The sequence below is a fragment of the Mobula hypostoma genome, chromosome 20 (genome assembly GCF_963921235.1).
Source record: "Mobula hypostoma chromosome 20, sMobHyp1.1, whole genome shotgun sequence".
In the NCBI taxonomy this organism is placed as follows: domain Eukaryota; kingdom Metazoa; phylum Chordata; class Chondrichthyes; order Myliobatiformes; family Myliobatidae; genus Mobula; species Mobula hypostoma.
Window position 1 is genome coordinate 50,603,520 of NC_086116.1, and position 27,023 is coordinate 50,630,542.

Genomic DNA, 27,023 nt, shown 5'->3' on the forward strand with positions numbered 1-27,023 from the left:
GTAACATCATTGTATACTTTTTCTGCACTTGTTCAAATGTATTGATATATTTCCTGTATGTAGGTGGCCAGAACTTCATGCAGTGCTCAAAACTAGGCTTCACCAACATCTTTTACAACTTCAACATAACATTTCCTGATTTATGAAGGAAAACATGCCAAAAGCTCTCTTTATGATTCTATCTACCTGTGATGTTAATTTCAAGGAATTATCGACCCGTATTCCTAGATTCCTTTGTTCTACTGCACATTGCAAGATTCAAGATTGTTTAAAGGTCATTTCCAGTACATAAGTGCAGAACAGAATGAAATAATTGCTGCTCCAGATCTGATGCAGCACAAAAAAAAACAGGAAAATAAAGAACACAACAAAATATAAATACAGAAGATAGCTTATATACATAGATTGATTATATGCCCAGAAGGTGACGGTAGGCATAGGAGTGCCTGTACATAAGGTGACTGACAGGAAATGATAAAGTAGTGGTGATTGAGGATGTGGAGGGGTAGATTAATGGGTGAAAACGATGATCACCCTTACTGCTTCCAGAAAGTAACAGTTTTTGAGTCTGGTGGTCCTGGTGTGGATACTACGCAGCCTCCTTCCTGATGGGAGTGGGATAAATAGTCCATGAGCAGGGTGGCTAGGATCCTTCACGATGTTACTAGCCCTTTTCCAGCACCTTTCTGTATATGTGTCTTTGATGGTGGGTAAGCTGGTGCTGGTGATGCATCGGACAGCTTTGACTACCCATTGTAGAGTCTTCCTGTACACCGCAGAGCAGTTTCCGTACTATGCAGCGAGGCATCTCGTCACGATGCTCTTTACTGCGAATCTGTAGAATCACATGAGCAGAGACGTGTATAGTCCAGATCTCTTCAGCCTCCTCAGAAAGTAGAGGCATTAGTGAGCTTTCCTGATTGTGTACAACGTGTTCCAGGACAATGACAGATTGTGCAAGATGTGCACTCCCAGGAGTTTGAAACTGCTCACAGTTTCCACTGCTGTGTCGCCAATGGAAAGAGGGATGTGAATGCTCCGAGTTCTTCTGAAGTCAATAACTATCTCCTTTATCTTGTTGACATTGAGGAAGAGGTTATTTGTCTGTCGCCAGGGCTCAAACTCTTTCACCTCCTCTCTGTAGGCTAAGCACAGCCCAACATTCACTATGCAAGTCTCAGCCTGGTTTGTCATCCCAAAGTGCAACACTTAACACATGTCTGCATTCTTCAAATACACATCCAAATAGGTTTTGCACATGATTAATGTTTTTGCCTTACCTTTCGGGCATTTTCAGATAGCTGTCTTCATTGGGTCGGAAAATTCATTTATCATTTGTGCTGTTAGTTTCTTCTAATTACTTTATGCCCCCACTAAAGAAAATAGGTCCTTCCCACTTAGTCTAAGATCATCATAATTTTATTTGCCTCAATTAAATCTCCTCCTAACAAATCTGGCTTACTCAAAATTTCCTCACCACTGCAATTTTTTTTGTCCTAGCAGCATTTTCATGTATTTCCTTTGCACCCTCTCCAGTGTAATGACAACTTTCCTGTAATGTGGAGACCAAATTTCAAGCTGTGGTTTAACTAGCCATTATTGACAGTTCCAGAATGAACTCCCTGCTCACTTATTCTGTGCTCCTTCCAACAAAAAAAGCTCCCACTATGCATTTTGAACTATTTCATTGATCTGCACTTGTGCTGGGTTCCTCCACATCAATGTCCTCCCCAAATCTATTACCCCAGACTTTTCTGAATTAAGTTCCATTTGCAAATTTTCTGCCTCAACAAACTTCACCATTTATATCTTCCTGCAGGCTAAAGCTCCTTTCCTCCCTATCAACCATGTAATTGTATTGCCAATAAATTTCTTTTCTATGTCACTTACAGTTAAGTTTGGATCATTTTTTATTGCAGAAAATAAGGGGCAAAATTCTAGGATTTGTAGGAATCCTGTGGTAACAGTCCTCTAATCATTCATTAAATCTTAACCCTTTGCTTCATGCAAACCTAACCGGTTTTTGATCCAATTTGCCACTCATCATTGGATCACATGGACTTTTATAACCAACACACATCAAAGTTGCTGGTGAACGCAGCAGGCCAGGCAGCATCCATAGGAAGAGGTACAGTCGTCGTTTCGGGCTGAGACCCTTTGTCAGGACTAACTGAAGGAAGAGCTAGTAAGAGATTTGAAAGTGGGAGGGGGGGGGGAGATCGCTTACTAGCTCTTCCTTCAGTTAGACCTGACGAAGGGTCTCGGCCCGAAACGTCGACTGTACCTCTTCCTATGGATGCTGCCTGGCCTGCTGCGTTCACCAGCAACTTTGATGTGTGTTGCTTGAATTTCCAGCATCTGCAGAATTCCTCGTGTTTAGACTTTTATAACCAGCCTGCCATATGAGCCTTTGTCATGAAGTTACACGTAATCCCCGAGCACTGATTTGAATAGTTTGTCCACTATCAAAAACAAAATAGTTCACAATTTTTCATTTTATTCCTTCCTCCATTTTTAACCAACCAGGATTGAGCAAAATAATAGTAATGGCTGCCAAAATTGTCCCCCTTGCTTTCCTGGGTCTGGGATATATTTCATCCTGACCTGTTGACAACTACTTTCAAGGCTACTAAATCCTTGAATATTTCATGTTTTACTCTATTTATCACATTCATTATTTTGCAATTGTTCTACTTAACGTCAACATTGGCAGCTCCCCCTCTAGTCCAAATACAGCTGCAAAGCATTCATTGGGAAGCTTATCCATTTCTTCTGATGCACAGCAGGTTACTGCATATGCATTCAGTTTTTTTTTAGGTATTCTGCTGTGTCTCATAGGGAGCTTGTTAAAATGGCTGATAGCCTACGCTCAGCCAGGCAGCGAGGCGTCATTTATCCTCCTTTCACTGCCTCAATAAGACCATAAGACATAGGAGCAGAATTAGGCCATTCAACCAATTGAGCCTGCTCCACCATTCCTTCATGGCTGAGACTGGATTCCACTCAATCCCATACTCCTGCCTTCTCGCCATAACCTTTGATGCCCTGACCAATCAGGAAACTATCAATTTTCACTTTAGCCATACCCATGGTCTTGGCCACCACACTCCACAGCTGTCCGTGGCAGAGCATTCCACAGATTCATTACTCTCTGGCTAAAAGAATTCCTCCTTACCTCTGTTCTAAAGGGTAGCCTCTCAAGTTTGAGGCTGTGCCTTCTTGTTCTGGACACCCTCACCATCGGAATCATCCTCTCCACATCCACCTTATCTCGTCCTTTCAACGTTTGGTAGTTTCAATGAGATCCCCCTGAATTCTTCTAAATTCCAGTCAGTACAGGCCCAAAGCTGCCAAATGCTCCTCATACTGTATGTTAACCCCTCCATTCCTGGAATCATCCTCATGAACCTCCTCTGGACTCTCTCCAATAACATCACATCCTTTCTGAGATATGGGGCCCAAAACTGTTGACAATACTTCAAGTACGACCTGACTAGTGACTTCTAAATCCTTAGTGTTATCTCCTTGCTTTTATGTTCTATTCCCCTTGAAATAAATACCAACATTTCATTTGCTTTGTTACAGACTCAACCAGTAAATTATCTTCTGGGAATCTTGCATGAGGACTCCCAAGTCCCTTTGCACCTCTGATGTTTGAATTTTCTCCCCATTTAGATAATAGTCTGCACTTTTGTTCCTTTTATCAAAATGCATTATCATACTTTTCCCAACACTCTATTCCATCTGCCACTTTTTTTCCCATTCTTCCAATTTGTCTAAGTCCTTCTGCAATCACATTGCTTCCTCGGCACTACCTACCCCTCACCTATCTTCGTATCATCCACAAACTTTGCCACAAAACCATCGACTCCATTATCTAAAATGTTGACAAACAGTCTGAAAAGCAAAGGTCCCAATACTGGCCCCTGAGGAACACCACTAGTCACCGGCAGCCAACCAGAAAAGGCTCCTTTTATTGCTGCCTCCTGCCCGTCAGCCATTCCTCTATCCATGCCAATATCTTTCCTGTAATGCCATGGGATTTTATTTTGTTAAGCAGTCTCATGTGTGGCACCTTATCAAACGCCTTCTAACGATCCAAGTAAATGGCATTCACTGCCTCTCCTTTGTCCACCCTGCTTGTTACTTCCTCAAGGAACTCTAACAGATTTGTCAGGCAAAATTTCCCTTTAAAGAGACCATGCTGAATTTGATTTCTTTTATCATTAGTCTCCGAGTACCCTGAAACTTCATCCTTAATAATGGACTCCAACACTTTCCCAACCACTGAGGTTAGGCTAACTGGCCCATAATTTCCTTTCTTTTGCCTTCCTCCCTTCTTAAAGAGTGGAGTAACACTTGCAATTTTCCAGCCCTCCGGAACCATGCCAGAATCAAGTGATCCTTGAAAGACTATCACCATTGCATCTGCTATCTCTTCATTAACTCTTCCAGAACTCTGGGTTGTAGTCCATCTGGTCCAGGTGATTTATCCACCTTAAGATCTTTTAGTTTGCCAAACACTTTTTCCTTTGTAATAGCAATGGCACTCATTCCTACTCCCGGACACTCACGGTCCTCTCACACACTGCTAGTGTCTTTCACAGTGAAGACTGAAGCAAAGTACCTATTAAGTTCATCTGCCATTTCTTTGCCCCCCCATTACTACCTCACCAGCATCATTTTCCAGTGGTCAAACATCAACTCTCACCTTCCTTTTACTCTTTATACAACTGAAAAAAAACTTTTAGTATCCTGCTTTATATTATTGGCTAGTTTGTCCTCATATTTACTCTTTTCCCTTCTTATGGTTTTCTTAGTTGTCTTTTGTTGGATTTTAAAAACTTCCCAATTGTTGAAATTCCCACTCACTTTTGCTACATTATATACCCTTTCCTTAGCTTTTATGCAGTCCTTAACTTCCCTTGTCAGCCATGGTTACCTACCCCTGCCATTTGAGAACTTCTTCTGTGGGACATATCTATCTTGCACCTTGTGAACTATTCCCAGAAACTTCAGTCATCTTTGCTCTGCTGTCATCCTTGCCAGTATCCCCCTCCAACCCCGCTGGGCAAGCTCCTCTCTCACACCTCTGTAAAATTCCCTTTGTTCCATTGTGGTACTGATGCATCTGACTTATGCTTCTCCCTCTCAAATTGCAATATGAATTCAATCACATTATGATCACTGCCTCCTAAGGATTCATTTACCTTAAGCTCCCTAATAATATCTGAGTTATTACACAACACCCAGTCTAAGTAGCCTTTCCCCGAGTAGGCTCAAGCACAAGTTGGTCTAAAAAGCCATCTTGTAGGCATTCAAAAAATTCCCTCTCTTGCAAACCGGCACCAACCTGATTTTCCCAATCCCTTTGTATATTGAACTCCCGCATTACAACTGTGATTATTACACGGTGATGTAACCCTTATTACACGATGATGTAATTGCGTAAAGTACTTTTACTGTGCTCTGTGTTCAGTGTTTGGAGTATTATAAATGAGTTGTTATGGTTTTTCTTAAACATAAAACACCTCCGCTGTTTTTATTTGTGAAAATCTACACCTGTGCCTTCTTCCAGAAGGCAGCAGTGAAAAAAGAGATGGTAGGTGGCCTTCATGATGGATGCTGCTTTCCTGGGACACTGCTCCATGTAAATGTTCTCAATGGTGAGGGGAACTTTTCCTTCATTTTAGGTTTAGGTTAGATGTCCATTCTCTTGTAAGAATGAAGGTGACTTTAATGAAAGATATAGAATATTAAGAGGGCTAAACAGGGAAAATGTCTCCCACAGTAGAGAGAAGCCCTAAGGAGAAATTTCGTCCCGCTGACGGTGTTGGATCTTTGGAATTTTCTACCCCAGTGAACTGTAAGATTCAGTCGTTGACTACATTCAAAACATTAATTGAAAGATTTATTAATATTAAAGAGAAAGGGCTCCTATTTCTTTATGTTTTTATGAACTCCTCCTAAGTGTTTTTTTTCCCATTATTCGGTCCAAAGGCAGATGTCTAAAATTGTTCAGAATCATATTAGATAACAGCGTCCCATCAACAGATGAGGCACTGTTCCGGGCTCCCCGATAGCGAGTGCGCAGGCGTGAGCTGGCTGCTCAGTTGGAGGATGTGCGCATGCGGCGATGCACGAGCTGTCCGGAATGATGCGCCATCAAGGTTGAGTGCGCATGTGTGCGAGCTGGAGCGCGGCGCGGTTGTCATGGAGCTTTTGGAGCCGGAGAGTCGGTCTCGGAGAGTGAAGCATTACCCAGCCTCCGGCTCCTCTCTTCCTTGGGATAGGTTCTCTGCCTGGCTCGAGTGCATCTGTGTGGTCACTTTTGACTTGGAGCTCGGTCAAGCCATCGAGGTGAGTTGATCATGCTGGAAGCGCGGCTTGGAAGGGTCGGACACGGGCGGTGGAGGGTGGAGCCGAAGGAGGGCGGTGATCTGCTGGGTAAAATTTACAGTGCATGATATATAGCATTTAATTTATATAATTTACACTGGCATTGTGCAAGTTTGGCCTCTTGTATTGCCATACACATCACACTGTAACGTAATGTGAAGATGAAGTATCACTGACGACACCTAGTTCTGTCTCAGCATCTTTGTCCACCTGACCTAGTAGTCTTAGTTTTTTCATTTAACAAATAATCAGACATATAATTTTCTAATTAAGTATTATGTAAAACAACATCGGCTTGTGACAGATCGTGTGCATTCGCGAGGATTGTTGCAATGTGTCAAATGGTATTACTGTCGTTATGATGCCGGTGTAGTAAACTAGATGCCAGGACAAATTAGGTGGGGTGAAGAATTTGAAAATCACCTTGAGAGCTGTGGAAATTAAATTCAGTCTACAATAACATGGTCGCTGTAATTACTGGAAGCCTGGCCTATCAAATCTGCAGTAGGCTTGTGTTCTTTTGAATGTCCTTTAAATTGACGTAGTAAGTCATTTAGTTCAAGGGCAAATTCGAGTTACCCAATGAATGCTGGCTTTGCTGGTGAACCGATTTCTGTGAATGAATGAAAAAAGACTGTATTGTTCAATTTTGTCGTGAATTAGGTTTTTATCACTGGAAAAGAATCATTAGACTCTGGAGTTCCATCCTAGATGTCCCCTCTTCAATTTCTTTTAGAACTTAAATACACCAATACAGCACAGAATATTGTCTAATCTTACTTGCCAAGGATTTTTCATGGCCCCTACAATAATTTCTTTATTATCTTCTTTATACGTAATTCTCAAGAGCTCTTTTTAATCTTAGTTTCGTAAACCTTAAATCGGGTTCCTTTTCCTTCTTGACCAAATTAATCTTCTCTCTCTAGATAACCAAGATTCCCTGACCTTGCTATCTAACCGTTCGTTCTGACTGGAACATATCTGTAATCTGTGTAGTTGGTCTATAAATACCTTGCATATGTCAGTTGTGAACTTCCCTAAAAGTAGCTGTCCCAATTAACTCTCCCTAGTTCCTGCCTTATACTCTCCTAATTTGCCCAGGGCCAATTTAGTGTTCTCTCACAGTAAATATATTATGTTCAAAGTAAATATATTATGAAAGTACATCTATGTCACTAGATACAATCCTGAGATTCGTTTGCTTGCAGGTATACTCAAAAGATCCAAAAACCATATTAGAATCAATGAAAGACTGCACCCAAGAGGGTGGACAACCAGTGTGCAAAAGACAACAAGCTATGCAAATAGAAAAGAAAAAAGTAATAAATAAATAAGCAATAAATCTCTCTCTCTCTCTGGCTCTCCATCCCATAGGATGATGATGGTTCCTTTCAATCAGTTAGTGGGGTTTAGGATACCCCACTCCTCAGAAAGGAACAGGGTGTCCGTGAATGGATTTTAGGTGAGTGGGGGGGTTGCACAGGTCCAGACCCACCCTCTTGACATCCCCTCCCAGATCCAGTGGCATGGTGGGGTCCAAGACGGCTGGGGAAGTTCTGTTGCAGTGAATGGGCACACCAAGCTTCGATGCAAGGGATGCCCTTTCCGCGCTTCACGGCACGTGTTTGCTAGATGGCCGTTGACCCTATGAGAGGGTTCATCCGCCCTTTGACAGGTCTTGTTTATCGTCCTGCAGGGTGTCTAGCCACCCTGCTCACCAGGAAAGCCTGGTGGGGGAGCCGGTTTAGTCGCTGACCACCTGACCATGCAACAGGTAGTACTGGGTTACATGGTACCAGTAACACTCAGACAAGTGACCTGACCTGAGCAATAAATATTGAGAACATGAAATGAAGAATCCTTGAAAGTGAGACTGTAGGTTGTGGGAACATTTCAATGATAGGGCAAGTGAAGTTATCTCCTCTCGTTCACAAGCCAGATGATTGAGGGGTAATCACTGTTCCTGAACTTGGTGGTACAAGTCCTGAGGCTCTATACCTTCCTCCTGATTCCAGCAGTGAGAAGAGAACATATCTTGGGTGGTGGGGTCCCTGACGATGGATGCTGCTTTCCTGCAACAACACTCCATGTAGATGTACTCAATGGTGGGGAGGGCTTTACCCATGATGGACTGGACTGTATCCACTCCTGAAAGGATTTTCCATTCAAGGGCATTGAGTGTTTCCATACCAAGCTGTGATGCAGCCAATCAATATACAATATACCGTAGAAGTTTGTCAAATTTTTAGATGTCATGCTGAATCGAGGACACCTCTTTTTCCCTTATTAGGGAGAGAGAGAGAGCCCATGGTATGTCAAACTACCGGGTGAATGAGTACTCTTTGGAGTACTGCAAGTCTGTGTCTTTATTGATGCTTTGCTGCACGCTTGAGTGCTTGGTGGGGAGTGCTGATGCTTTTTTTTTTGCTGGTGGGGGGGTGTCGTTGCTTTGCTGCTGCTTATGTGTGGGTGGGGGGAGCTGGGGGGAACTTTGGGGTTCTAACATTCAGTCTTTGGGGCACTCCTGTTTTCATGGATGTTTGCAAAGAAAAAGAATTTCAGGATGTATATTGTATACACTTCTCTGGCATTAAATGTACCTTTGAAACCTTTGAATCTTAGCAAACTTCTAAGGAAGTAGAGGCGCTGCCATGCCTTCTTCGTAATTGCATTTATGTCCTGGGCCCAGGACAGGTCCTCCGTAATGTAAGACAGGAAATTAAAGTTACTGTCCACCTCTGTTTCCATGATGAAGACTGGCTCATGGATTTCCAGTTTCTTTCTCCTGGTCAATAATCAGCTCCTTTGTCTTGCTGACATTAAGTAAGAGGTTGTTGTTATGGCACCACTCAGCCAGATTTTCAATCTCCTTCCTACATGCTGATTCTTCACCACCTTTAATTTGGCCATCAACAGTGGTGTCATCAGCAAACTTAAATATGGCATTGTAGCTGTGCTTAGTCGGAAGTGGAAAGCGAGTAGAGCAGGGGATTAAGCACACAGCTTTGTGGTGCACCTGTCCTGATGGAGATTGTGGAGATCTTGTTGCCAGTCTAGGGTCGTCAAGTGAGGAAATCGAGGATCCAATTGCACAAGGAGGTATTGAGGCCTAGGCCTTGAAGCTTGTTGATTAGTTTTGAGGTGTGATAGTATTAAGTGCCAAGCTGTAGTTGATAAAGAGCATCTTGATATTTGAATCTTTGCTGTCCAGATGTTCCAAGGTTGAGTGAAGAGCCAATGAAATGGCATTTGCTGTGTACCTGTAGTGCCAGGAGGCAAATTGGAGCAGATCCAAGTTGCTTCTCAGGCAGGACTTGATACATTTCATCACCATCAATTCATCACAGTTGATGTAAGTGCTACTGGATGATAGTCATTGAAGCAGATTACCACGTTCTTCTTAGGCACTGGTATAATTGAAGCCTGCTTGAAATAGGTGGGTATCTCAGACTGCCGAAGTGAGAGGTTAAAGATCTCAGTGAACACTCCAGCCAATTGATCAGCGCAAATCTTTAGTACTTGGCCAGGTACTTCAGCTGGGCTGGATGCTTTTCGTAGGTACACTCTCCTGAAGGATGCTCCCATGTTGGCCTCAGAAACTGAAATCACAGGGTCATCGGGGGCTGAGAGTTCGTGATGATTCCGCTATGTTTTGCTGGTCAAAGTGAGCATTGAAGGCAGTGAGCTCATCTGAAAGCAAAGCTCCGTTGTCACCTATAGTATGTTGCTTGATTTCACTTTGTAAGGGGTGATAGCTTTCAAGCCCTGCCACAGCTGTCGAGCATTCTTCATTGATTCAAATTTAATCCAGAAATTCCTCTTCTCCCGTAAGATGGCTTTCTGAAGATTGTACCTGGACCTCTTGTAACTTGCTTGAATGCCTCTGATCTGGCTCTCATCAGATTGTGGATCTCATGGTTCATGCAGGGCTTCTGGTTGGGGAAGACTGAATAATTTTGTGGGGACACATTCATCTGTGACTGTTTTAAAGTCTGTGACAACTGTGGTGTATTCATTCAGATCCACAGATGAATCCTTGAACGTGGCTCAATCCAATTCCATAGCCGCTCTTCTGCCTTTTCGTTGTCCTAATCTCTGGAGACTTGCTCTTTAGCCTCTGCCTGTATGCGTGTTGGAGAAGGACAGCTAACTAATCAGGTCTCTTGAAATGCAGACTGGGCATGGAAGGATAGGCATTCTTTATCTTATTATAGCAGTGGACCTCTGGTGCTAGAGGTTATATGATAATGGTAATTGGGCAGCAGTTTCTTCAAACGTGCCCTGATTGAAATACCAGACTATGATTTAAAATGCGTTGGGGTGGGCTGTTTCTTGTTTGGTGACGGCATTATGCAATACCTCAAGCGCTTGATTATAGTCTGCCACTGGTAGAATATAAACTGCGGTCAGGATCACAGAGGAGAAATCTTTTGGTAAATAGAACGGTCAGCATTTGATTGTTAGGTGTTCAAGGTCAGGAGAACATGAGTATGACAAAACTGCCACATTGGAACACCATGGAGAGTTTATCATGAAACTCAACCCCCAACTTTTGCTTTTTCTGAATCAGCAGTTCAGTCCGTCCAGTGTATTGAGAAAAAATTTGGGTTTATTCGCCGTACCTGGCATACTTTGAGTAAGCCACACCTCTGTAAAATGCAGAACAGAACAATTTTCACTTTATTTTCACCATTGATGTTCAGTCCCTATATACCTCCATTCCCCACCAAGAAGGTCTCAAAGCTCTCCACTTCTTTTTGGATTCCAGACCTAACCAGTTCCCCTCTACCACCACTCTCCTCCGTCTAGCGGAATTAGTCCTTACTCTTAACAATTTCTCCTTTGGCTCCTCCCACTTCCTCCAAACTAAAGGTGTAGCCATGGGCACCCGTATGGGTCCCAGCTATGCCTGCCTTTTCATTGGCTTTGAGGAACAATCCATGTTCCCAGCCTATACTGGTATCTGTCCCCCTCTTTTCCTTCGCTACATCGACGACTGCATTGGCGCTGCTTCATGCACACATGCTGAGCTTGTTGACTTCATTAACTTTGCCTCCAACTTTCACCCTGCCCTCAGGTTTACCTGGTCCATTTCCGACACCTCGCTCCCCTTTCTTGATCTTTCTGTCTCTATCTCTGGAGACAGCTTATCTACTGATGTCTACTATAAGCCTACGGACTCTCACAGCTACCTGGACTATTTCTCTTCCTACCCTGTCTCTTGCAAAAATGCCATCCCCTTCTCGTAATTCCTCCGTCTCTGCTGCATGTGCTCTCAGCTGGATGAGACTTTTCATTCCAGGACGAAGGAGATGTCTTCCTTTTTTAAAGAAAGAGGCTTCCCTTCCTCCACCATCAACTCTGCTCTCAAACGCATCTCTCCCATTTCACGCACATCTGCTCTCACCCCATCCTCCTGCAACCCCACTAGGAATAGGATTCCCCTTGTCCTAACCTACCACCCCACCAGCCTCCGGGTCCAACATATAATTCTCCGTAACTTCCACCACCTCCAACGGGATCCCACCACCAAGCACATCTTTCCCTCCCCCCCACTCTGCTTTCCGCAGGGATTGCTCCCCACGCGACTCTCTTGTCCATTCGTCCCCCCCCACCAATCCCTTCCCACCGATCTCACTCCTGGCACTTATCCTTGTAAGCGGAACAAGTGCTACACATGCCCTTACACTTCCTCCCTCACCACCATTCAGGGCCCCAGACAGTCCTTCCAGGTGAGGCGACACTTCACCTGTGAGGCGGCTGGGGTGATATAGTGTGTCCGGTGCTCCCGGTGCGGCCTTCTATATATTGGCGAGACCCGACGCAGGCTGGGAGACCGTTTCGCTGAACACCTACGCTCTGTCCGCCAGAGAAAGCAGGATCTCCCAGTGGCCACACATTTTAATTCCATGTCCCATTCCCATTCTGATATGTCTATCCACGGCCTCCTCTACTGTCAAGATGAAGCCACACTCAGGTTGGAGGAGCAACACCTTATACAGTCAGCCCTCCTTATCCGCAGGGGATTGGTTCCAGGACCCCTTGCGGATACCAAAAAACAGGGATGCTCAAGTCCCTTATTCAACCTGTCTCAATGCGTGGACCTTAGGACCCAGCGGAACCCCGGACCTTATTTAACCTGTCTCAGTGCGGTGGATATTAGGCCCCGGCGGTGGAGCTCTGAATCCGCAGTGTTTCTGTTCACGAAAATAATCACGATCACGATTTAAAATAAAGTGGAAGTAATAAAGCAATCGGAAAGAGGTGAAACGCCATCGGTCTTTGGAAAAGTGTTAGGCTACAGTCAGTCAACGATTGGAACAATTTTAAAGGATAAAGTGAGAAAGGCCCTGCCCGATGAAAGCTACAATTATTACTGAGCAACGCAGTGGTTTTGGGTTCTTGATCCCTCACATCAACCCGGCATGGATGGAGAGCGTGCTTGGGAGCGGTCTGTCACTGGATTGAACTCGGGAATTTCTGTTCCTGAGCCTGGCACTGAAACATACGTTTCTTAAGTGTTTTATATGCATAGAAAGGTAAAATATATACTATATACTAAGACAAACGTTTGACTAACTGACGCTAAATAATATCAGATGTACCTGTTCCGACTTAATTAGTAAGAGAACTTCAGTTTTTTTCGATCCCGATCCATAACATATGCACATCTTCCCGTATACTTTAAATCATCTCTAGATTAGTTATAATTCCTAATACAATGTAAATGATATGTAAATAATTGTTATACTGTATTGTTTAGGGAATAATGACAAGAAAAAAAAGTCTATACATGTTCGAACAACAAGTGCTGGAAGAGCACTTCCGGGTTTTCTTGCTTCGCAGTTGGTTGAATTCGCGCATGTGGAACTCGCGGATAAGGAGGGCCAACTGTATTCCATCTGGGTAGCCTCCAACCTGATAGCATGAATATTGACTTCTCTAACTTCCGTTAATGCCCCTCCTCCCCTTCACACCCCATCCCTTATTTATTTAATATATTTTTAATATATTTTTGATTTTCCCCCCTTTTTTTTCTCTCTCTCTTTTTTCTCCTTCTGTCCCTCTCACTATAACTTCTTGCCTGCTCTCTACCCTCCGGGCTCCCCTCCCCACTTCTCTTTCAACCCAGGCTTCCCGTCCCATGATCCTCTCCCTGATTCCAGTTCTTAGATCCACCCCTCCCCTCCTGTCTTCTATCATTTCAGATCTCCCCCTCCCCCTCTCACTTTCAAATCTCTTACTATCTCTTCTTTCAGTCAGTCCTGACGAAGGGTCCCAGCCCGAAACGTCGACTGTACCTCTTCTTATAGATGCTGCCTGGCCTGCTGTGTTCACCAGCATTTTTTGTGTGTGTTGCCTGAATTTCCAGCATCTGCAGATTTCCTCATGTCTGCGAACAGAACAATTCCTCATTTCCCTACAATACAACCATCTTGCCCTTAGGTTCTCAATTTTGTTCTCCAGCAACTTCACATTTGCTAATAAGATGCTGTGTAAAGGGGGCCTCATCCCTCTGTTTCAACCTGGCTTAGAGCTCCTACCCCTGCCTCACTTCTGATCATGGCAATGAACCTTCATTTGCTTAAAGGTGCTGTATCAGTTTGCTTGAGTATTAAGTCGCCAAGTAATACAGAAGATTCTGAAGACTGTAGTTCATTAAGTCAGTTTAAAAACATGTTGCTTAAAGGAAAATTACAGGATGTAAATTGCAGTGAGAGTAATTCAAAAGAGGTATATATTAGTTATATACGTTATATACGTAGTCATAGTCATACCTTATTGATCCCGGGGGAAATTGGTTTTTGTTACAGTTGTGCCATAAATAATTAAATAGTAATAAAACCATAAATAGTTAAATAGTAATGTGTAAATTATGCCAGGACCAACCTATTGGCTCAGGGTGTCTGACCCTCCAAGGGAGCAGTTGTAAAGTTTGATGGCCACAGGCAGGAATGACTTCCTATGACGCTCTGTGTTGCATCTCGGTGGAATGAGGCTCTGGCTGAATGTACTCCTGTGCCCAACCAGTACATTATGTAGTGGATGGGAAACATTGACCAAGATGGCATGCAACTTGGACAGCATCCTCTTTTCAGACACCACCGTGAGAGAGTCCAGTTCCATCCCCACAACATCACTGGCCTTAGGAATGAGTTTGTTGATTCTGTTGGTGTCTGCCACCCTCAGCCTGCTGCCCCAGCACACAACAGCAAACATGATAGCACTGGCCACCACAGACTCGTAAAACTTCCTCAGCATCGTCCGGCGGATGTTAAAGGACCTCAGTCTCCTCAGGAAATAGTAGTTTGCAGAATGCCGCCGTGGTTCACCGGCAACATCTCATCAAGATCCATATTCATCATTATCTATGGCCATGTTAAAGCTTAAGGGGTTGTGATCACTGTTCCCTAACTGTGCTCATACTGAAAGATCGTTATAGAACATAGAACATAGAATAGTACAACACAGTACAGGCCCTTCAGCCCACAATGTTGTGCTGACCCTCAAACCCTGCCTCCCATATAACCCCCCACCTTATTCCTCCATATACCTGTCTAGTAGTCTCTTAAACTTCACGAGTGTATCTGCCTCCATCACTGACTCAGGCAGTGCATTCCATGCACCAACCACTCTCTGAGTAAAAAAACCTTCCTCTAATATCCCCTTTGAACTTCTCACCCCTTACCTTAAAGCCATGTCCTCTTGTACTGAGCAATGGTGCCCTGGGGAAGAGGCGCTGGCTATCCACTCTATCTATTCCTCTTATTACCTTGTACACCTCTATCATGTCTCCTCTCATCCTCCTTCTCTCCAAAGAGTAAAGCCCTAGCTCCCTTAATCTCTGATCATAATGCATACTCTCTAAACCAGGCAGCATCCTGGAAAATCTCCTCTGTACCCTTTCCAATGCTTCCACATCCTTCCTATAGTGAGGCGACCAGAACCGGACATAGTACTCCAAGTGTGGCCTAACCAGAGTTTTATAGAGCTGCATCATTACATCTCAACTCTTAAACTCTATATGCCTCGACTTATGAAAGCTAACACCCCATAAGCTTTCTTAACTACCCTATCCACCTGTGAAGCAACTTTCAGGGATCTGTGGACATGTACCCCCAGATCCCTCTGCTCCTCCACACTACCAAGTATCCTGTCATTTACTTTGTACTCTGCCTCGGAGTTTGTCCTTCCAAAGTGTACCACCTCACACTTCTCTGGGTTGAACTTCATCTGCCACATCTCAGCCCACTTCTGCATCCTATCAATGTCTCTCTGCAATCTTTGACAATCCTCTACACTATCTACAACACCACCAACCTTTGTGTCGTCTGTAAACTTTCCAACCCACCCTTCTACCCCCACATCCAGGTCGTTAATAAAAATTACGAAAAGTAGAGGTCCCAGAACAGATCCTTGTGGGACACCACTAGTCACAATCCTTCAATCTGAATGTACTCCCTCCACCACGACCCTCTGCCTTCTGCAGGCAAGCCAATTCTGAATCCACCTGGCCAAACTTCCTTGGATCCCATGCCTTCTGACTTTCTGAATAAGCCTACCATGTGGAACCTAGTCAAATGTCTTACTAAAATCCATATAGATCACATCCACTGCACTACCCTCATCTATATGCCTGGTCACCTCCTCAAAGAACTCTATCAGGCTTGTTAGACACGATCTGCCCTTCACAAAGCCATGCTGACTGTCCCTGATCAGACCATGATTCTCTAAATGCCCATAGATCCTATCTCTAAGAATCTTTTCCAACAGCTTTCCCACCACAGACGTAAGGCTTACCGGTCTATAATTACCCAGACTATCCCTACTACCTTTTTTGAACAAGAGGACAACATTCGCCTCCCTCCAATCCTCCGGTACCATTCCCATGGACAACGAGGACATAAAGATCCTAGCCAGAGGCTCAGCAATCTCTTCCCTCGCCTCGTGGAGCAGCCTGGGGAATATTCCGTCAGGCCCCGGGGACTTATCTGTCCTAATGTATTTTAACAACTCCAACACCTCCTCTCCCTTAATATCAACATGCTCCAGAACATCAACTTCACTCATATTGTCCTCACCATCATTAAGTTCCCTCTCATTGGTGAATACCGAAGAGAAGTATTCATTGAGGACCTCGCTCACTTCCGCAGCCTCCAGGCACATCTTCCCACCTTTATCTCTAATCGGTCCTACCTTCACTCCTGTCATCCTTTTTTTCTTCACATAATTGAAGAATGCCTTGGGGTTTTCCTTTACCCTACTTGCCAAGGCCTTCTCATGCCCACTTCTTGCTCTTCTCAGCCCCTTCTTAAGCTCCTTTCTTGCTTCCCTATGTTCCTCAATAGACCCATCTGATCCTTGCTTCCTAACCCTCATGTATGCTGCCTTCCTCCACCTGACTAGATTTTCCACCTCACTTGTCACCCATGGTTCCTTCACCCTACTATTCTTTATCTTCCTCACCAGGACAAATTCATCCCTAACATCCTGCAAGAGATCTCTAAACATCGACCACATGTCCATAGTACATTTCCCTGTAAAAACATCATCCCAATTCACACCCGCAAGTTCTAGCCTTATAGCCTCATAATTTGCTCTTCCCCAATTAAAAATTTTCCTGTCCTCTCTGATTCTGTCCTTTTCCATGATAATGCTAAAGGCCAGGGAGCGATGGTCACCGTCCCCCAGATGCTCACCCACTGAGAGATCTGTGACCTGACCCGGTTCATTACCTAGTACTAGATCTAGTATGGCATTCCCCCTAGTCGGCCTGTCCACATAGTGTGACAGGAATCCGCCCTGGACACACTTAACAAACTCTGCCCCATCTAAACCCTTGGAACTAATCAGGTGCCAATCAGTATTAGGGAAGTTAAAGTCACCCATGATAACAACCCTGTTATTTTTGCACCTTTCCAAAATCTGCCTCCCAATCTGCTCCTCTGTATCTCTGCTGCCACCGGGGGCCTATAGAATACCCCCAGTGGAGTAACTGCTCCCTTCCTGTTCCTGATTTCCACCCATACTGACTCAAAAGAGGATCCTGCTACATTACCCACCCTTTCTGTTGCTGTAATAGTATCCCTGACCAGTAATGCCACTCCTCCTCCTCTTTCTCCGCCCTCTCTATCCCTTTTAAAGCACTGAAATCCAGGAATATTAAGAATCCATTCCTGCCCTGGTGCCAGCCAAGTCTCTGTAATGGTCACTACATCATAATTCCATGTGTGTATCCAAGCTCTCAGTTCATCACCTTTGTTCCTGATGCTTCTTGTATTGAGGTACACACATTTCAGCCCTTCTACCTTCCTGTCTTTACACCATTTATTCTGCTTCTCTTTCCTCAAAGCCTCTCTATATGTTAGATCTGGCTTTACTCCATACACTTGTTTCACTGCTCTATCGCTCTGGGTCCCATCCCCCTTGCAAATTAGTTTAAACCCTCCCGAACCATGCCAGCGAACCTACCTGCAAGGATATTGCTCCCCCTCGAGTTCAGGTGCAAGCCATCCAATCTGTACAGGTCCCACCTTCCCCAGAAGAGATCCCAATGAGCTAAAAATCTAAAACCCTGCTCCCTGCACCAACTCCTCAGCCATGCATTCAACTGCCATCTCCTCCAATTCTTACCATCACTGTCTCGTAGCACTGGCAGCAATCCTGAGAACCTCACCCTGTTCTTCAGCCTTCTGCCTAGTTCCTGAAACTGACAGTTAAGGACCTCATTCCTCTTCCTGCCATGATGGCAGGGCCTCCGGCACTGAGTCTGACTCTGTGGTGCAGAAGTGTGGGACGGAGAAGAGGAGAGCTGTCGTCATTGTAGACTCTATAGTCAGGAGAGCAGACAGGAGCTTTTGTGGACGTGAGAAGGACACCCACATGGTTTGTTGCCTCCCCTGGTGCCAGGGTCTGGGATGTCTCTGACCGGGTGCACGACATCCTGGTACGAGAGGGAAAGCAACCAGAGGTCGTGATACATGTTGGGACCAACAGTATCCAGGACGGTAAACTTATTATTCAGGGCAATGGCTACAGGGGTGCTCTGCACTACCTGTCTGCTCACCTTCGCTTTCCCCCCTCTGACTGTCACCCAACAACCTGCTTCCGACAGCCTAGATGTGACTACCTCCCTGTAGCTCTCATCTATGACTGCCTCATTCTCCCTTATGAGTCGAATGTCATCCAGCTGTTGCTCCAGATTCCTTGCACGGTCTTCCAGATCGCCCAGCCGCATGCACTTCTGGCAGATGTGACTCTGCGGGAGAGGGGCGTTCCCCCAAGACTGCCACATCTCACATCTCAGGAGGCATTGTAAAGGAAAACTGTGAGCAAGCTCATCCTCTGCTTCTTCTCGTCAAAGCCTCAAAGCTCCACTCACTCACTGGCCGCTTCCCACAGGCCGCTTCGCTTGAGCTATCCCTCTATTTATCTGTTTGAGCTTTTCAAAATGCTTGGTCACCTGACCTCAATTGCCCAATGAGCTGCTTTCTGCTGAGTCTGAGCTATTCAAATCTTGATTGACTTGATTGCACAGACCAACTGCCAAAACTGCCAGAATCTCTCGAGTCAAAGCTCCACTCCTTCACTGGCCCACTCACTCACTGACCGCTTTCCACAGTATCCAGTGTGACATACTGTTGGATTATCTACATAGCAATTAAGGAAACCCTCCTGGATGCCCATAACAAATTTTGCCCCGTTTAATTCTCTTGCACTAAGGAGGCCCCAGTCTATGTTACAGAAGTTAAAGTCAGCCGCTGCAAAAACCCTCACAAAATGCTGGCGGAACTCAGCAGGTCAGGCACCATCTACGGAAATGAGTAAATAGTTAATGTTTCGGGCTGAGACCCTTCATCGGGACCAGAAAGTAAGGGGGAAGAAGCTGGAATTGGATATTGGGGGGAGGTGATAAGTAGGTGAGGAGAAGAGGTAAGAGGCCAGAGTGGGGAAATCCCTCCTCCTTCCCTTTCTCCCATGATCCACTCTCATCTCCTATCAGATTTCTTCTTTTACAATCCTTTGCATTTTCCACTTAGCACCTCCCAGCTACTTACTTCACCCACTTTCCCCTACTGTTCTTATCACCTTAAGCTATCATGTCTATCCTCCCCCCTCCCACCACCTTCTTATTCTGGCTCCTTCCCCCTTCCTTTCTGGTCCTGATGAAGGGTCTTACCTGAAATGTCAACTGTTCATTCATTTCCATAGATGCTGCCTGACCCACAGAGTTGCACCAGCATTTTGTATGTATTGCTCTGGATTTCCAGCATGTACTGGATCTCTTGTGTTTATCCTGGATATTTACTGTCTGTTAACTTTTTAAAAAGTTACTGTTCTACCTTGCACACAGCAGTCTGCTTCTCTGTTTGAGGTAGGGATTTGAGTAGTAACAAATTGCTTTGTGACAGTTATGTGCTTAAGATTTACAGATTAGTTAGAGAGAAATTGTGGTCTTTTGTCAGTCATGTTCTTCTGGTAATTCATCTGTTGTAAATACTAGCAGAAAATCATTAATAAGTTCTTTTGGTGATGGAAGATTTGATGTATTGCACTTTCAACCACATGGCTGTGCCCTTCAGCTTGAGGTTGTCAATTCCTTTTCAACAATGGTCAACCTTTTAAAGAGGTTTGGAATATCACTTCAATTTTTGGATCTTCCATCTCACAGGGAGATGGGGACAGTAAGTAGTCACATGGAGACCATGCAAATTTTCTACAGACAGCACCATTACTAGGAATTGAATCTAAGTAACTGGAGCTTTGCCATTGTCCACCTAAATGTGCTATTTATGAAGTTCTTGCCCTTACGGATGTTCCATAGTGACCCCAGTCACTGTGCTGGCTTTGAAACATGAAATTTAGTCTACTGCAGCTGCAGTTGTTTCCTGTCATGTGGTTATCTAGGCTATTGGAAGCATCTATGATTTTCCACATGGCACAGAATGTGGATTCCTCTCGGGTGAGCTGCCTTGTCATGCCTAATGTTCATAAATAGCTTCAAGAAACTTGCTAGAAAATGCTCACCAGTTACTCACCAGTCAGCTGCCTTACATCACTTTTGAGCTGTTGGTTGTCTTGCCCTGTTTGACTGTGCTTATTTTTGCTCCTGCTCATTTTTGCTCCAACCTTACTGAAGCCCTTTGACCCACCAAAGTCACCATTCTGAGAATCGTTATTCCAAGGGTTGCTGTGCTCAAACCAAGTTTAAAAAAAACTTTAAAAGAAATCAACAACTTAGTGGAAAATTTCAGGATGTTATAATTTGCTTCACTTCAATTCATTTTATTTTGATTGAGGTAATAAATAATTTACAACATGTCTGGCATGTCTGCTATATATTTGTTAGAATCCTGAAATTGTTACCAATTAAATGAAATAAAGATTCCATCATCTTCACTGTAATATCTGAGCCAACTTTATTTTTAACTTATTGTTGACAACACTGTGGGGGTATATACTGCATATTTCTTTTTAGTTCTGCAAGTTTTGTCTTATTTTTTCTATCTCTACTCTTAGACTGTTTGAGGTAACTCATTTTTTATTTTTCCTTACTTCTTTCCTCTTTTTATGTTTGTATATCTGTGCACTTTTAATGCTACTGTGATGCTGTAATTTCCTTTGGGATCAATAAAGTATCTGTCTATCTATCTGTTCTTTCTCTTTCGGATTAATCAGTTCATCTCTTTTGTGTTAATCTCTGAGTGTTGCAATATCTGACTCATCTCCCCATTAGGCACTTATATTTTCACTGCTTCTCTTCAGTCATCTCACAGAATCAATATGCCACTTGCAAGACATAATAAGCTTTTCATTAACTTCATTCATCCATTTTCTACTTTTGTCTTGGGAACTTTGTAATTCACAGTGGTCTCCAACAGACTTGCCCATCTAACTTACAAAAATTTTCTCTTTGAAGATACAAATCTTCAACTGTATATATATTAACTTGCTGTGTTGCAGCTCCTATTATCTTTCACCGTATAAGTAAACTTCACCCTGCATACAAACTTCACCATGTAGACAATTGTAAATATTTTTATCTTTTAGTAATTTTCAGAGAAAGTGATGATAAAAGAAATGATATTTGTTATTTTAACAGGAGATTCAGGCAAGAGGAGATGTTTTATCAAGCATGAATAATTTGAAATTGCTGTATGAAATGTGTTGCTTTGCAAAACCACCACAGGTATTCCCCTGCTTCTGAACCAATTACTTCTGTACAGCCCATACATATGAAAAAGTATTTGGGAGACTGGCAAGATGGATTTGGTGGCTGCTGTGAGGCTGTGGCATCTTCTAGGAACAGTTCACAGGAATGGAACCCTGCCATTTAATGGAGAGGCCCTGTAACTTGCTGTTATGAAGTTCCTGTAGCTGCATTGAAAAATCAAACTAAAGCTGTCAGAAAATTATATGCAAACAACAAGAATTCTGCAGATGCTGGAAATTCAAGCAACATACATCAAAGTTGCTGGTGAATGCAGCTTATCTTACCTATTTCAGTTTTGGTCTCCTTTTAAGTACAATATATCAATTACTGGCAGTCAACCTCTGATTGTGAACAGTAACTATCACAACTCGGAATGTTTTATTAATTTTAATTCACAGAGATTATAATACTTTTTTCCCTTTCACTTTTTCTTAATTTCTCTCCATATGCTTGAGTTATAGAATCATACAACACTACAGCATAGAATCAGGCCCTTCAGCCCATCTAGTCCATGCCAAACCATTAACCTGCCTAGTCCCATTGACCTGTCCCCAGACCGTAGCCCTCCATACTTCTCCCATCTATGTACCTATCCAAATTTCTCTTAAATGTTGAAATCAAACCCACATTCACCACTTCCACTGGCAGCTCGTTCCGCACACTCATCACCCCCTGAGTGAAGAAGTTCCCCCTCATGTTCCTCTTCAACATTTCACCTTACGTCCTTGACTTCCAAGTTGTAGTTTCACCCAAACTCAGTGGGAAAGCCCTCGTCCCGGCAACATCCTTGTAAGTTTTCTCTGCAGTCTTTCAATCTTATTTATATATTTCCTGTAGATAGGTGACCAAAATTGGACATAGCATTCCAGATTAGGCCTCACCAATGTCTCTTACAATTTCAACATAACATCCCAGCTGCTGTGCTCAGTACATTGATTTATGAAGGCCAATATGCCAAAAGCTTTCTTTATAACCCTATTTATCCATGACTCTGCTTTCAGGGAATTATGGATCTGTATTCCCAGATCCTTCTGTTCTACTGCACTCCTTAGTGCCCTACCATTCATTGTGTAAGTCCTACCCTAGTTTTCCCTCCCAAAGTGCAACACCTCACACATCTGCATTAAATTCCATCTGTCATTTCTCAGCCCATTTTTTTAATCTGGTTCAAATCCTGCTACAAGCTTTGGTCTTCCTCGCTGTCCACTACACCCCCCAATCTTGGTGTCATTCACAAATTTGCTGACCCAGTTAACCACATTATGACCCAGATTGTTGATATAGATGGTAAACAACAGAGGACCCAGCACTGATCCCTGCGGTACACCACTAATCAGAGGCTTCCAGTTAGAGAGACAACCCTCTACTACCACTCATTGGCTTCTCCTATGAAGCCAATGTCTAATCCAATCTGCTACCTCATCTTGAATGTCAACCAACCCTCTTGACCAACCTCCCAACCTCCCTGTCAAAGGCCCTGCTGAAGTTCATGTAGACAACATACACTGCCTGCCTTCATCCTCCTTCCTGGTAACTTTCTCGATAAACTCTATTAAAATTGGTTAGGTACAACTTACACGCACAAAGCCATGTTGACAATCCCAATACTATATCTATCCAAATACTTATATATTTGGGCCCTTAGAATAGCTTCAAATAACTTTTGCACTACTGATGTTAGGCTCACCAGTGTATAATTTCCTGGCTTATTCTTAGAACTTGTCTTAAACAACGGAAAAACATTAACTATTCCGCAATCCTGCGGCACCTCACCTGTGGCTGGGGATGTTTTTAAATATCTCCCCTGGGCCCCCTTCAAGACTCCCACAGGGTTCAAGGGAACACCTTGTTAGGCCCTGGGGATTTTGCCACTCCAATTTGCCTGAAGACAGCAAACACCTCCTTCTCTGTAATCTGTATGGGGTCCATAAACTTGCTGCTGTATTACATTCACATCTATAGATTCTGTCTCCGTCTCCGGAGTAAATACAGATGCAAGAAGTCCATTTCAGATCTGCCCTCTTTTTCGGGTCCACACATACGAGTGGTGATTGATAAGCTCGTGGCCTAATGTAGATGAAGTTAATTTTAGAAAACCTAGCACATTTACTTTTCCTACATTTGCACACTTAGTCCAGCGGTCATGGAGCATATGGATCCCTTCTTTGTAGAAGTCGGCGTCTTGGACCTCCAGAAGTGGTCCACAGCTTGGGGTGATTGATATGTTTGTGGCCTGAGGTAGAAGGAGATGAGTTATTAACTTCAAACTTTCTGCATAGTCACTCAAAGAGTTGAACTGCACGTGCCTGTAACAAGAGTTGTATAACTCACCTCCTTCTACCTTAGGCCACAAACTTATCAATCACCCCTGCTGTGGATCACCTGGAGGTCTAAGATGCTCTTGTTACATGCACGTGCAGTTCAACTCTTTGAGTGATAATGCAGAAAGTTTGAAGTTAATAACTCACCTCCTTCTACCTTAGGCCATGAACTTATCAATCACCCCTCGTAGATTACCATTCTGATCTTCCAGAGGGCTAATTTTGTCCCTTACAATCCTTTTGCTCTTGCTATATCTTTTTCTATATTTACTTTGAAACTAATGGCATTATGATCACTAGATGCAAAGTGTTCCCATACACAAACTTCTATCACCTGCCCTGTCTCGTTACCTAATAGGAGATCCAGTATCACACTCTCTCTAGTTGGGACTTCTATGTACTGATTAAAGAAACTTTCCTAAAATCATTTAACAAACTCTTTCCCATCCAGCCATTTTATAGTATGGGAATCCCAGTCAATATGTGGAAAGCTAAGAACATCTATTATCACAACACGTGCCCAACAACAACAACCCGTTAAGGCGTTCGTCTAGTGATCTGAAGGTCGCTAGTTCGAGCCTCAGCTGTGGCAGCGTGTTTGTGTCCTTGAGCAAGGTACTTAACCACACATTGCTCTAGTGTCTGTGCGAGGAGTGGCGTCCCACAGACTTCCAATCTGCACCTTGTAAGGCATGAAAGTGCCTGACGCAGGCCTCTGAGCATGGTCTGAGTCGATGTTCCCTCCCTCCCCTCCCCATTATCACAACCTTAATTTCTTGAAACAGTCTGCGATCTCTACAAATTTGCTCCTCTAAATCTTGTGGACTGTTGGATGGTCTATAATATAATCCATTAATGTGGTTCTGCTTTTCTTATTCCTCACTAGATGAGTTCTCCTGTCTGTCCTGTCAGAGCACTGCTGTGACACTTTCCCTGACTAGTAGTGCCATCCCTCCTCCTTTAATCCCTCCTCCTTTAATCCCTCCTGCTCTGTCACGTCTAAAACAACAGAACCACAGAACAATGAGCTGCCAGTCCTGCCCCTCCTGCAACCGAGTCTCACTAATGGCTTCAATGTCATAATTTTAGATACTGATCCATGCCCAAATCTCATCTGCCTTTCATACAATACTTATTGTAATAAAAGATAAGCACCTCTTGGATCCTGTGCCAGGTCTGACCAGAAACTAGGGAACCTCAGCAAAATTTGACCCATCATGTGGAACACGCTGACAGATTCTCCGCTCTGAATGTCTTGGCATGTCACAGACTTGCATGTTTTGCAGCACTTGTGTCAGTTTCCTCTGTTGAGCACAGGCAGTTTGAAAGGAATTGTCAACACGCAGTGTGTTGTTCATTATCCTAATTTATTCTCCTTTTGCATCCTCTTCCTCTCAAGTACAAACATATCATTAATGTCTTGCAATAACTTCCACAAAAGTCAGAATAACCTAATAAACTACTATATTAATGCAATCTGAATATTGGATATTTTTTGTTGGATAATGTGCCATTTATAACTGGCCATGTTAAAAGAACATGGTTTGGGTATTGATATGTACATAAATTATTCGCTGGATAAGATAGAAGCTGTTGTTTTGTAGTGAGATAATTTATTTTGTTCTTTTTATAAAATGCCTTCTGCTAAGCTGTTTATATATTTTTGATTCCTCAGCTTGTATATCCCCATGATGTGCGGCTCACAGAGAAAGAGGTAAGATAGTAAATTAATAGAATGACTATTCGTTTAATGACTCCATTAACAGTCTTGCATGAATCTGACAAACCTTCTGAAGTCTGAAATGCCTCAGAAAGGAAAAGATTGTTCAAATTGATGTCAGTTGTCCCTTCCTCAGAGATCAACCCAACTCACTAACTTCTCATACAGCCATCAAAGAAGTCGATAATTTTTGTTGGGGTGGTGAACTGAAGTTAGTGAAAAAGAAAATTTTGTCTTTGATCTAAATAAAATCCCACTCTCAGTTGCTTGGTTATCTCATGAACTCCATCACACCTTATGCTAATGTAGATTTTCCTAAACTAGTGTGAGGTGGTTTATTGCTATTGTTCCCCCCCGCCCCCCCCACTCCTGAGTCAAATTGTCATGTGCTTGAAGGCATTATAGGATCTGAGCACATGATCTAGACTGATATGCAATTGCATTATGAAGTAAACATTTGAAATTATCAACTTGCTTTTATCTTTTTGATGAGAGGACAGATCAGGTGATCAGGTAGACAAGATAAATTTCAATTTTTTGTTGTTCTGGCCAGCATTTATCCCTCAAGCAAACAGGTAAACAGTTGTAAGTGGTCTAAAATACAAACAGAAGATGGTGGAAATGCTGAGCAGACAAGGTAGCTTTCGTGGAAAAGAAACAAAATTGATGTTAGGTGATGTCTGTCAGATTAATTGATAGTTTAGTTTGCTACAGTTTGTGGAGCTCAGCTTGATAATTTAGCCAACACATTTTCCAACTAAGAAATGACATTAGATTTATATTCCTTATTCTTTGCATGAAAATGCACGGGATAGATGAATGTAGATCATCTGCAGGTAGAAATACTTGTACGATGATGTACTGTACCATTCCATGTACTATTTTAACACTTTTGGCTAATGACTAAGTGAGCTTTATAAGTGTCTTACTTTCCTGTCAATAGATTTGTAATTTTGTCTTAAATGCCACTACTTAATATAGTAAAACTCCAATAATCTGCTGTCGAACTATTGAGAAATCATGAAAGTTTGGTATCTGGCTGCTCTTCCCCTGATGTGTTAGGGCACTGGTTCCTGCCCTCCCTCTGATGCATTGGAGCCCCGATTCCCACACAGGTGAAGTGAAGATTGAATTTTGATAAAATATTCTTGAAACATCATTTTTCTCCCCCCCCATGCTGCTTGACCTGCTGAGTACTTCGAGCATTTTGCATTTTTCATTTTTGTTTTACATGCCCAATCATCTGTACTTTTTATATTGCAAAGATTAAACGAAGATTTATACTGCTGTTCAATTACATTCAAAAGGCAAGTATGAAAACAAAGCACAAATCTGATGGGATTTCTATTTAATTATCTTAGAACACTCT

General features: G+C 43.2%; 1 protein-coding gene across 4 annotated transcripts in view; it reads left to right on the plus strand.

Moving 5' to 3' along the window:
* The first annotated feature begins 6,066 nt into the window (after window positions 1-6,066).
* Window positions 6,067-27,023, plus strand: part of dennd6b (DENN/MADD domain containing 6B) — a 113,439-nt gene continuing 92,482 nt past the window's right edge. For 3 of the 4 annotated variants that reach the window (XM_063072895.1, XM_063072898.1, XM_063072897.1), the window contains exons 1-2: window positions 6,067-6,360; window positions 25,610-25,648. In XM_063072895.1, the coding sequence (XP_062928965.1) occupies window positions 6,121-6,360; window positions 25,610-25,648 (279 nt within the window). In that variant the 5' untranslated portion in view covers window positions 6,067-6,120. The remainder of the gene's footprint in view (window positions 6,361-25,609; window positions 25,649-27,023) is intronic. The other variant, XM_063072896.1, reaches the window with a different exon arrangement.